We start from the raw sequence: 13,579 nt of genomic DNA, 5'->3' as shown, positions 1-13,579 counted from the left end.
CATTTTGACCCACAATTGTTTGTCTATTTTTGGGATTGTCTGATTAGGACCCAGATGTGCAGACTGTGACTGGCTGCGGCAGAGGCTTGTGGAGTGGGGAAGTGTTGGACTGAACGGGGGGGAGGGGTTTTAATCTGCTTGCCAGTAGGTTGTAATCAGGCTCCGGGTAGGACAAGAAGCGTGGTTGGGGGGGGAGTGGGGGCACTCTTGTTAAGATGGCCCTGTGCTCCTGCGCTGCCCAGGACAGGCTCATCCTAAAGCTCAGTATGTGAACACGTGTGTGGTGAACTGTTCACTGGGAGTGTGATTGCAACCTTTACCCTGCTGTCTGTGTGGTTAACCTCACAGACAGACACAGAGGGGCAGCAAGAGGGTGGGGGAGAAACTGAAGAAGAGTAGGGGAGGAAGTCTCTGAAAGGGATTACACATCAGTAAAGTAATCCCCTTCTCTCTTACATTGTAAGTCACTAATGAATTTGATGATGCTGCAGGAATTCATTTCAGTTTCTGAGCTTCATCTTCACATTTATAATAACTACCACAGTCCTGTCTTTCAATTTTTTACCACATAGTCATTCTTTCCACATGTAATCCTTTAAAGTTAGAACATCAAATTAATTAAACAGAGAGACCCACAGAGACACACCGCTGATGATTTTTAAGGAGAAAAAAAGAGACTGAAATTGAGATTGACAATGATTGCACTCCTTCAAACCAGAATAGGAACAATGCAAATAGCACAGTCTGTCTCGACATCCTGTAAACTTAGCTGTGTGTGTGTGTGTGTGTGTGTGTGTGTGTGTGTGTGTGTGTGTGTCCCTTTTTTTCCCTCTCGTGTATGACAATAGTGAATGGATAAATGTATATGGAGCACACAGGACCCTGGACTCACAGATTTTGAACTGTTGTTTTGTAATCCTTAAATACATGAGTAAATATTAATTACATGAGTAAACACATAAATAAATATGTCTGGGAAATAAATCTTTAGAACTGTTAGTTTTATTTTCTGCCGCTGCTGTTGGTTGGTGTGAAATGCAATCTGGGTCGCACTGCTGTGCCAAATTCGCACAGAGACACTGCCCAAACTATAACCACACCCCATTCGTTTGCATAATGCATGATTAGAAAAAAGAAGCTTCAGGAAATAAAAGTCTGCAGTTGCTCTAAATGACACCACGTAGTAATAATAAAAACAGCATGAAAATATGTTGAGCTTCACTGTAAAGACTTGTTGAACTGGAGTATATATGCGTGAAAAAGCAAGACAACCACGCTAAGAGCATTAGTGAATACATCTGAAATCAGTTTTCCACTGATGGTGTTTGCTCATTAGAAACTGCATTGAAGAGCAGATGGCAAGTCAGAATTTTCTGTATGTAAAATGAAGCATGTCTACCTGACAACAGTGCATCATGCAGTGGTGTAAAGCTTTATCTTGTTACAACTGATGTGTGTTTTTAAAGCTAAATGGTGGTTCTATTATTAAACTCAGGGCTTTGAGAGACTATTTGACTATTAACAAATATAACAGCACGTAATTTGAATCAAGGCATTGATTGTAAAATATTAATTGATCTTATAGATTATCGTTTAGCATCAAGAGCCAATTTAGGCTTTGACAGCGAGCCTTTGTGGACAACTGCCCTTAACCCTAATTGATATAACACAGAATTCTCATCTGCATATGCAGCCATTCCCCGGCAGACATGTAAGGAACTGGATAGCTGCCCTCTGCCCTCTCACCATCTTTTTCGAAGCCCAACTGGACCTGTTCCAGAGTTCCTCACTGGACATGGATCCGTGCAAAATAAACTCCACCAATCCAACTGGGAAATTAAAACCGTGTCCATGTTTGCTCTGTCTCTACTCATCCCTGCCCTGGGCTTTCTGCCACCCCAGGGATTAGTCATGACTCTAACCTCCAACCTTGAAGTTTTTCTAAATGGATTTTGGTCAAACCGGAGATCAGCAGACATTCCTCCCTCAGGGAGCCTACTGTTGTTGTGTCTGAAAGACGAGGGGGAAAAGAAATATGGAAAATACAAGAAATTATGTCATCAAGATTTTCCTGTCAGAATAACCTTCCATAGGCTGTGTTAGACATTTCCTTATCATCACACAGAGCCTGATATTTATATGAAAGTGGGGAAGCGTTCATGATTATGTACGGACATATGGTACAAGTCATTTTATGATAAGAGAAGCTTTGTGTTGAGTTGGCTGTTTGCCATCCATCTACAGGATGACAGATGAGTTCCAACTTTCCTCTCCTTTGCTTTTGCCCTTTCTCAATAATTCACCCCCCCTCCCCCAACCACCACTGTCCCTTTTTTGATCCCCTGCCTATTTTGACAGTTTTTAGTCAACATCTAGAGAGGGCAAATACAGTTCACTCCAGTTTGTGAAACCATTTGCATTTCTTAGTTATCTAAATAAGATACTTCTTATCCTTTGTTGGTTTGTTGCAAATGTCTACAGTATTGATTGAGACAGCACGGCCCTCCTGGACCACATGCTTGTTAGGTTAGTTGTCCTTTAAAGTCTGTTTTCTGAGATATCCACTCCCTTGGAGCAGCAGTTTGATTTATTGGTTGCTAAAAAGCTGCATTTGGAGATGAAGCCATGGGAAAGCACAGGCTGTTGGGGTGGCAGGTAAAAAATGCCTTCTGAAACTATATGTCAGTGAGCAAAATTCATATCATTATAGGTATGGTGCTCCAGCAATACAATGAGCTGCCTTAAAAAGGCTTGAATTGCTTAAAAGATTGTCAGAAGACTGTCTGATTATTAAAATAACATTGAAAGAAATGTGTACAGGAAAAAAACATATACTACGTATATACTATGTCTAGTATTATCTACTTGTAGTACGAGGAGTGCAGAGGTTCCCTTAACAAGCCCGAAATGATCCAGTGTGCCATCATGAATTTTAACATTGATTTATTTAGCCATTATGAGTATTTAAAAATCCTGAAAAGTTAAGCAGATGGTGTTTGTTCAGATAAAACCTATAATCTCATATTTCATGACTTTTCATAGCATGGCTTTATTTATCATATAGTGAATTTTGGGAGGTGGGGGGGTTACCACTTATATCTGTAACTGTCTTTTTGGAGTCTTTTTTGACCCTTATTGAAATCTGTATAAAATACTATGCTCAGCATTTGCAGCATACCTGGTTGCCTAGTAACAGATATTGTTTACACATATCTTGGTTTAAAGACTGCTATAACATAAGCCAGAGCTGATAAGTGAATATATAGGGGATTGTAGTTAGATTTAAATAATTACTGCAGGGCTGAAGGGGTCGCTGATGGGATGTTGTGACAGTGAAGAGCAGGGCAGAGTGTGTGACAGGTCGAGTGGAGAACCAGGCAGGTTGCTAGCGGGGGAACCATAGCTGAACTGAGCAGAGAGCCCAGTGTAGTGTACTAATCCAAGCAAATAAAGAGTGAAATGTGGAGCAGAGCAGCTGAATCGGTTACAGCCCTGAGGAGCAAAGCTGAGGGCTGCAGACTGGGGCGGGGCAGTGTGGACACTCAATGAGAGAGAGGTTGCAAGTCCAGTGTAGAGGAGGCAGATGTGGATGAGAAGACAAACTTGAACTCTTCCACTTAACAAAAAAAATTAGCAGGGTGGTGCAGTGGTGAGCACTGTCGCCTCACAGCAAGAAGGTCCTGAGTTCAAATCCAGTCAGAGGCCTTTCTGGTTAGAGTCTGCATGTTTTCCCCGTGACTATGCGGTTCTCCCCCGGTCTACCACCAATCTCAGTGGTGGTTCTAAATTAACTATAGGTGTGGATTTAAACACGAATGGTCGTCTCTTGACAAATTGGTGCCCTGTCCAAAAATTGCATCCACTTTTAACTTTTCCATAACATTCTTCTTTTACAGCAGTAGTGTTGCTGTGACTTTTATTATTTTTTTTACCTTTATGATATGTAATCAAAACAATATAAAACAATTGTAAAACTAAAAGCTCTAAAACCCAATGTTGAACATTGATTTCTGTCAAAGCTTACAAAAAATAGTTATAAAAAAAATGACTTCTTTGCTCTCACTGCTGCTGTTGCAGGATGGCATTAAAATCTAGGTGATTTATAGTGCTGGTGGTCCTGGTTTTAAAATACAAAAATGTCAGGCTCAAAGCACTTAATGTTTTCATTTACATTGTCTGAAGAATTCTCAACTCTCTGCTCCTTTGTTAAATGTTATCTTCTAGCTGGGAAAGGACTTGTTTTGTTCATTTTTAAGCATTTTGCAAGTTGATTGAGGCTTGCTTGCAATCATTTTTTTCCAACTGACTTTCTGTAAGACGAGCAGTAATCATTTCGTAATTGACATTTTACGGCTTTGAGTCAACATTGTTAGGTTGATTAGTGAGAAGATCTCTTTAGGTGAGAGCAAATTACCCCAAGGTCAAAATTAGAAGATTTTGATTGTCTGCGGATTACACTTCTGAAGTGTACAGTGCCCCAGTTTCCTTTAGTGATTGAATGCTGTTTGCTGCATTTGTCTCATCTTTATGAATCTTAAAACTCCATAGCCACCCAATAATCATTTCATTTGGAAAGCAGATTTTTGAGTCATGATTTTTTTCTTATTAGATTTACTGATATAACCTCTTACTGTTACCTGTTAATAAAAAAAAAATGATGAGGAGAGCAATAACACAAATTAAAATGTACAGTTCTTTCATCGAAATAAAAATTTGCAATGCTACATTGGTATGTCAACCAGCCAAACCTACCTAATCCTGTTTTTGACTGTTGGTCTGCTGAATTGCCAGTGAATACTTATTATATTCAAAATAGATGTAAATCATCATATCAATAAATTTGTGAATTAACTTTAGAAACAAAATTAATACTTTGTGTCTCTTGGCGTAGCTTCAGGGTAGGCCATTATGTCTTTTGTACATAAAATTTTTCAACACAGCATGAGAGGTGGGAACAAATATGTCTGCACTTTGTCCATTTGGGGAGCTTAAGCTGATTCTGATTGCATTATTCAGTGCTGCTTAAAGCACTTTTCAGTTTTTCTTTACAACATCTACACCACAAATCAAGTGAATGAAGTGGAGTATGCTCTTTTCACACAATCTTTACACATGAAATTTCCATGCCAGCATGTGTGGTTGTGCATACAGCATGACATCGTTACTGCACATTCTCTTGAAATTTTCTCACAACTATTCCTGATGGTGTGACTCAAATATCCCACTTTCTTTACTTTACCTGTACATAGAGAAGTGAAGCTGATAAACAGAAGTGGAGCTAAAAAAAACAGTTCTTTCATCTACTGACGTATGACACTACATCACTGACTTCCTCATTCACTTTCGATTTGTATTGACCGTTGCCTACAGCTCTTTTCAATGTGTGTGCTACTTTGATATTGGCGCATACCAAGTCACCAGCCTTTTTGAATTGCAACCACGACATTGTACCCAAAAATAAGTGTTATAGGAGGCATAGGCTTTCTATTATTGAATCTGGTTAAAAATACACAAAGACTGCCTAAGAGCGTTAACTGACTTCAGATATCAGATCTTATGCTGCTGCCTATCGCTCTTTTTCAGCTTTGCAATCAACTGTATCGTTTGCTCCATCTTTTCTGCTCTGTGTTGCTTTTGAATTGTTTCCTATTTTTGTTGCTTGAATGGTCTTCATAAGATAGAAACAACATTCACGGCTCGCAGAATATTTACACTTTGATCCTTATCTGTTTTCTTCCCTATAGCTGTACATGTCACATATGTGTAGCGTCATGTCGCTCCTGTATACCATCCTCTTTTCTTTTCTTTTTTTTTCTCCATAGTATTGCATAAAAACTTGCCCTTTCCCTGCAGTGTAAAACAGACTTCCTTCTGCACAAAAAAAAAACTTTTCTATTCTCTACTTTTAGGATGGGGCAGGTCAGATTGTTAGATGAATGCATAAGTAGTTTTCTGATGGTGTTTACTTGTTTTCTATATTTGTGTTTGTTATGGTCTGCCCATTTTACCCTGCATTATTATTTTGAATGCCGCAGGAAAGCACAGACTGGGGATTTTTGGTGATGCCTTTTAGCATATTCTTTTACAAATCCAAAGAGCCACAGTAAAGTGAATTGGCCAGAAAATGTCTTTTATATTCTTTCATTATGCTGGGAGGATTTTTCGATGGGAGGAAAGCCTGACGTAAAGCGTCATTAGAAAATATCACCCGCTGCTAAAAGGTGTAAATGTGGCAAGAAGTTGGGATCATTTCCATTTTGTAGTGAACACGACAGTGAGCACACTTTGCTGCTTTGGGTTTGTGTGTGTTTGTATTCGTATCCATTTGAGTGCAGCATTACGGTTGTGCTTTGATCGCAACATAGGAAAGTTATCACTGCAAATGGAGGTGCTATTCTTTATCTCTGCTTGGTTCTGCCTTTTGTCTTCAAACCAGACTCTTCACATCTTTTCTCTCCCACTGCCGCAACTACCACTTAAAGCTACACACACATGCGCGCGCGCACACGGCCGTGCACCCGGCTAAACACTGCTCGAACACACATATGCAAAACTAACAAAACAGACTGCCTGTGATCCCTTAAAGAGCTTCTCAAAATGAGTGCAAGTAACTTTTATTATGCGCGCTTGCACACACATGCATACACATGCATACACACGCATGCACGCGGTCACACTCTTCTACTTCTACTTCACACAGAGTATATTCTCTCAGAGCAGATTTGCATACTGATTTTGATGTTGCTTGTTGTTTATGTCTCAGATTGCGTGGTGTGACCCAGTTGCTCTGTTCATTTTGTCGCTATTAAAGGAAATCCTATTTTTTCAGCCGAAAGGTGCAGGTTTCCTAATTGCTATAAACTCATGGAACTTTAAAATTTACACGTCAGTACATCTCGTGAATTAGCTGTGCAACATTGGGATGGTTTAATAACTGTGAGGAATTTTAGATTAGAAAATGTAGTCTATGCCTTTTAACATAGTGTCTCTTACTGACAATAGATCTTCACTTTGACAGTAAAGGACCAAAGCAAAGATGTCTTTTATGGATGCAAATTCTAGCCCCAGATAAAATGTTAATAAAGTTTAGATTAGAGAGAACAAGAAACTGAAAATGCGGTTATTTGCATAAAATATCCCCTCTTCTAGCCTCAGGTTTTCATTGCTATTTAATTGCTAATTATTGTGTGTATCTACAGTTTGCAAACGGCCATAATTTTTTTTAAAAAATGCAACAACATCACATTCAGGTTTTTATCTCTGATTAATATGCACTTTCAAACCACTACATTAGTAAAGGCTCATGGGTATGCATATTTAATAAGAAAACTATCCACTGTTTAGCTCCTGGCAACAGGTGCATAGTTGCACAACTGAAGTCAAGCAGAAGGTGGGTGTGAAACACTAGAGTGCTGACTGTTGATGTGGTGTCATTATCTCCATCTCTGATTACATGTAATGTCAGACGACACCACCTGAGAGCAAGCTGCTTCAGATTCAATGAATAACAAGATGGAGGCCATTTAAAAGAAGGATAGAAAGATGTTTTGAGTAACTAGTAAAAGGCTTCTGCTGACCTTCCACATTCTTTTTCTCTTTCACAAGCACAGAATTTAAACAGTGTTTCAAACTTTGACTTGATTTCATTTTTCCTGCATACAACATTTCTCAAAACAGTCAGCTGCTGACAGAAAGAATAGATCAACTGGCCATTTCTCCAAGAACTGTGTGGGGTTTGCTAACACCCACAATTTTGAGAGGTCTCTTGAGTTTATCCTCCATTAAACTGCCTCTCTTCAGCCCTGTTTTCTAATATCTCTTCCTATTTTATGATGATATTTTTTTCTCTTCCTTCCTAAAATCAGAGCTGTTAACAGTTTCATGCTTGTTTTCCTCTCATGCTTCTGCTCTGCTTCCCTCTGGTTACACTAACCTCTGACTCCTTCAGACTGGCACTATGAGGGTAAGAGGGCAATCATCTGTTGTCTGTTTTCCTTTTGTATTTTAACATTCCCATATTCTCCCTTTTTACCATTTCTCTCTACCCCTTCTATGAATGACATTTAATCCTGAACTTTCCTTACATTGGCTGTGGAGAGCGTTGCCTTGCAGCACCTATTCATCTGGGCTAGACGTTTTCCTTTCTCCTGTCTCCACCTCTCCTGCTGCCCCATCTGCTGTTGTCTGTCAAGCTGCCATTACCTGTGTCCCATGTGCTCGTACCATCTAGCTGCTGTGACCTCCATCTGTGAAGCCATTCTCGTCAGTGCTCTGCTTATGATGTTGCCACATGCTTTCACCACCCTGCTTGTCTGGTGTCACTATCACACAGTCCATTGCTGCTGATGGTTCTGTGGCAGCAGTCATTGATGCCACCTGTTGTAAAATGATACATCAGCATGACAGCATCTGTGTGACACTGAAAGAAAATGTTGACATTCATTTCCTTAGATCTGCGAAATATGAACAGTGTCAGTTTTTTTTATCAATTAATTTGCAATTTTAGCATAATTCTGTGACATACCATATATGAGCACTTTATTTATGATTACTACTGTACATGTAAATGTAGTGCTTTCACTAGGAGTGATGATACCACCGTAATTTCAACATTTATTTTTCTTCATGAAATATAAATCTTTAGACATTGTTTGAAAATATAATACACTGCTCAAAAAAAGTTAAAGGAACACTTTGAAAACACATCAGATTACAGTAGGCAAAACAAATCATGCTGGATATCTGTACTGATATGCACTGGGTAATGTGTGCTGTCATGAAACTTATCAACCTCATAGGGCTAAATTCAAAGACACCTCTAAAATCAAAGTGAAAAAATGGTGTTCTGTCAAAATTTAATTGGATTAACTTAAACATGTCCCCCTATTCTATATAGAACTGCAGGGTTTGACCACATCACTCACTAGAGGATGTGAGGCCCTCAGACCAGCCCTCAGAGAGATTCATACCAGTGGCCTGCTGGAGTGCTAATTTTGTAGTGCTCATCCTCTGCAAAGGAGCAGATACTGGTCATGCAGATGGGTTAAGGACCTTCTAGGGCCGGTCCACCTCTTCTGTCTCTTAGAATCTCTTGTTGGAGTTGGACTACCTGTGCAACCTCTATAGGGTCCAGGTATTGCCTCATGCTAACAGTAGTGACACTGATCCTAGCCAAATTGAAAATTAGTTAAAATACAGTTAAAAGATGAGGAGGGGAGAATGCCTCCCCCTTTAAAACCATTCCCATTTTGGGGTTTGTCTCATTGTTGCCCCTCTAGTGCACCTGTTGTTAATGTCATTAACACTAAAGCTGCTGAAACTGATTAACAACCCCCTCTGCTACTTAACTGATTAAGTTAACTGATTGACTTGATGATGAAGTAAATTAAACTGATTAAGTGTTCCTTGAATGTTTTTTTGTTTGTTTGTTTGTTTGTTTGTTTGTTTGTTTGTTTGTTTGTTTGTTTGTTTGTTTGTTTGTTTGTTTGTTTGTTTGTTTGTTTGTTTGTTTTTTTGAGCAGTGTATATATGAAATAATTATATTCCCAGTTTGGTAAGACTGCTATCTCTGCTTTAGGTGTTCACTATTGTTCTTTATCATTGTGTCATTCTGGTGATGAATGAATTAAATGAATATCATATGCAGACATAGTTTTAATTTTTTTTTCTTGCATATGCAGAGTGTAAGCTGTCCCGGCCTGGTCCCCCTGCAACCATAGTCACTGTTGACGAGGAGAGCCCAAATGGTACGTGCCAGTTTCACGCCTATGTTTCTGTCTGTATTCCCACATCACAATGTATTCCAATGTATGGTAATTGCTACTGCACTTAAACGTTGTGTATTGCACTGTTGGGATTTGGTACAGAGTGTTTTTTGTAATGAATACATAGATTGGTACTTATATAGCGCAAGCTAAATAAGCCTCATTCATCCAGTCATACACTCAAGCACTATTTTCTATGCCAAAGTGCTTTTATTATAATATAATTTTTCATCTAGTGTGGACTTGTAATTTATGGTAAATGGTTCTTATATAGCGCTTTTCTACTCAATCTGAGCACTCAAAGTGCTTTACACAACTTGTACATTGACCCAAGCACTTCCTATCTAAAATTCACACACGCATTCATACTCCGATGGATGCATCGGAGTATGAATGCAGGGTTAGTAGCTTTCCCAAGGACATTTGGCACGTAGACTGGAGCAGACTGGGATCGAACTGCCAACTTTCCAGTTAGTAGGTGGCCTGCTCTACCACATGAGCTACAGCCACAGTTGATGGCACTTGATACGGATAGTTTGTTATAAGAGATGTTATGTCTAAGATGTCATAATTTTGATTGTGCTTTAAATTAAAGATCAGTTCCCTGCATTTTTGATGTGTACATTGGTACTGTTCTCCCAGGGTGAATCAGAAATATGCCTGTGTGTGTGCATCTGAATGAATACAGATGGTGTTTGGCATACAGACGTGATGTGGGGCTCCATTAATGAGTTGTCTGCTCCCTGCGCAGGTTGTATTTGGTATAGCTGTGCTTCAGCAGTACACAAATCACTGAACCATAGATCAGACATGCAGCGTTTGAGTGGGTCAGGTGAAACTGTTCAGCTCCTCCCCTTCTTTTCTCCCTTCATCTTCTCTCTGGCCTCTCCGTTAACTGTTTCTACGTTATAGCAGTCTCTGTTTTTTTGTGAGTGTTTGCCGTCTGGATTTTGCTGATGAGTATGTCTTTACATGTAAATATGTGCCTGCATGTGATAACTGTTACTTGGGAGGTGCTATATGGTCACTGAGGGAATGAGAAATGCTTTTCCCTAAATGGAGCAGGTGTGTCTTTGTCTCACTCATCTCTCCCTGCAGATATTAGTACTGCAGGTTAACAGAGTTTAATGAGCAGCTCTCAGTACAGATGGCATCCAGAGCTTATTTATACAGTCAAAATACAATTTCACAGATGCTCCACTTACAGAGTACACTGTATGCACTCTGGGCACTGTTTTTGTTTTTGTTTTTTTTTATTGCCTGTGTATCTTACAGAGAGGAATCATATGTTCATAAATGCATGCACATTATGTGAATATTTGTATCCCGAGAGTACAAATGACTGTCTCTGTGTCAGATCAGGTCACCTATTTATCAGTGCAATAAAAAAACAATTCAGGCCGTCATAGTGTCTCACCTACTCCTTCCTCTGTGTGTGTGTGTGTGTGTGTGTGTGCATGCAGCTGTGATTTGGGGCTTTGATCGATTGCTGGGGGAATTTGTGAGATGGAGGTAGCCAAGCCTGTATCCGAAAGCCTCTCTCGCCCCACATGTGCCTATGCACTGTGTGAGGGATTTGCACTAATCTTCCTCATAAAGCTCTCATTTACCTGGGATATGGGTCTCTTCTGGCTCCACCATCCTTTTATTTATCTCTCTGTGATGAAACAGGCAGTGCCCATCCTCACCATAATGGAATGTAAAACAGGAAACCTGCCGTTATTGACCAAAGCAATTATCCATCTAAATGTGTTTCATTTCTTCTCTTCTGTCACACAGAAACCATACAAATGGCACATAATAAGATCCCATCTCTTCGGAGCATTTGCCTTTACATTCATTCATGTGTGTGAATGGGAAAGCAAACAACATAATCACTCTTCTGTCTGGCTTTGTTTGGTCAGGGTCAGAAAAGATAGACAAACAAATAAATATATAATCCTCTTCCCCCTGCCTTCTCAGAAGAACAAATTTGATCTGAGGCAGAAGAGCCAAGAAAGTATACGGTTCCCCATGGAGGAGGTGTGCTGCTCAGAAACATAATAACATTTGCAACTGTCAAAGCACTGTATCAGGAGTTGTTCATTTATTGATTGTCTGTGAAGATTTATATTTGACTCAGCTAAGAGGATGGTACTTGGTATAGACGTTGTGAAAGAAGTACATTTTCTTGTCCTTTTTTCATTTCAGTTTGCTTTTTTTCTTTCTTTTCTTTTTTGTTCTTGGAGGTTCTTATTTTAGAAAAAAGAGAGAAATCAGGAGGGGATAGCAGCACAGTTGCTCAAATGAAGCATAACATGTTTAATTTATCTGAGCTGTTGCTTCTGCAGATCCACTGACAGGTGCCAGGCGCAACACATAAAGTCTCACTCACTCCATATGTCGATCACAATTGGGAAGACAAAGCTTGTTTTCTATAGGCTCCTTTGCTTATTCAGCCCATGAGCTAAATCCAAAAGCATTTAATCAGATTGGAGAGATTTCTATCTCATTGTTTAGGGGCAGCTGCATATGTGGAGAGAGAAAAGAGTCGAGTAGAGGGAGAGCTTCCTGCAACAGCAGCGAGGAATCGGAGTATCCATAAATAAGTATGCTCTCTCTGAACTTGGCTCTGTAAATTCACGATTTGTATCAACTGTTGCCTGAAGCGTGTGAATATCCCGTTAACCCCCCTGTTTATCGAGCAGTTTACGTAGTTTAGGAAATCATAAATGAGTGTTACTGAAGGGCTTTCATAAAGGGAAGTCAATCTAGCAAAATGAAATGTAGTGTGCTGCTAAGGTAGATCCAGTCTGAACTCTGATAAGTAATTGCATTTTGATCAGTGCTGACAGGCACTAACACAATCAAAGTAAAAATCCTCCACAGACACTTCAAGTTGTTACTTATTTGATTGTCATGTAAAGATTTTTTTTTTTTTTTTATTGCAAGTTACTGTTAATTTGCGTATATTGTCAAAAGAAAATCTATACCTATATATAAAGTATGCTCCACATTATTACTTAAAAGCTTATTTACTGTTGTTTGATTTTTGGCATCTCTTAATTTTTCAGTAATTTCAAGTAAACATATTTTTATGATGAAATCAGCAATTGTCTGTAATATCGCAGGTTCTTTACCTTGCAATATAAACTGCCTTGAAGCAACTGTTGTTGTGATTTGGCGCTATATAAATAACATTGAATTGAATTTCACCCCGTTCTAAGATAACTTAAATGAGCACAAAATCAACCAGTGCAGAGATATAATCTCTCCAGCATGTGCTGGGTCATCCCTGGGGCCTCCTCCAGGACATGCCCAGAACTCCTCACCTAGAAGACACCCAGGACGCATACTGATGCCAGATGCCTCAGCCATCTGAAATGGCTTTGCTTGATTAAGAGGAGGAGCGGCTCTACTATGACCCTCCTGAACGACCATGCTCCTCACGCTGTCTGAAGGAGAGCCCAATACATTTTGGAGGAAGTTTATTTCTGCCGCTTGTATCTTCAGTCTTATTATTCTGGTCACTACCCACAGTTCGTGGTCATAGGTGAGGGTAGGTACAAAGCTAGACCTGTAAATTGACACCTTCACTTTCACGTCCAGCTGTGTCTTCACCACAACAGACAGTGTACAGTGTCCATATTACAGCAGACGCTGCTCCGATCTGTCTTTAACCTCCATTTTTCCTTCACTCATGAACAGCACCCCAACATACATAAACTCCTTCACCTGGGGCAGCAACTTGTTCCCAACCTGACCCGGCTGAGAACCATGGCCTCAAACTTGGAGTTGCTAATTCTTATTTCAGACACCATCCCAGTGCAAGCTGC

The 13,579-nt window shown here is 39.7% G+C and overlaps 1 protein-coding gene across 1 annotated transcript in view; it reads left to right on the top strand.

The window, feature by feature from the left end:
- LOC134639922 (protocadherin-15-like) overlaps positions 1-13,579 on the top strand; it is a 160,108-nt gene that overhangs the window by 23,534 nt on the left and 122,995 nt on the right. Inside the window, exons 3-4 of the mRNA XM_063491441.1 lie at positions 7,949-7,963; positions 9,681-9,746. Of these exons, the coding sequence (XP_063347511.1) occupies positions 7,949-7,963; positions 9,681-9,746 (81 nt within the window). The remainder of the gene's footprint in view (positions 1-7,948; positions 7,964-9,680; positions 9,747-13,579) is intronic.

The sequence above is a fragment of the Pelmatolapia mariae genome, linkage group LG13 (assembly GCF_036321145.2).
Source record: "Pelmatolapia mariae isolate MD_Pm_ZW linkage group LG13, Pm_UMD_F_2, whole genome shotgun sequence".
Classification (NCBI taxonomy): domain Eukaryota; kingdom Metazoa; phylum Chordata; class Actinopteri; order Cichliformes; family Cichlidae; genus Pelmatolapia; species Pelmatolapia mariae.
The sequence above is the reverse complement of the archived record's forward strand: the minus strand, read 5'-3'. Positions and strand labels throughout refer to the sequence as shown.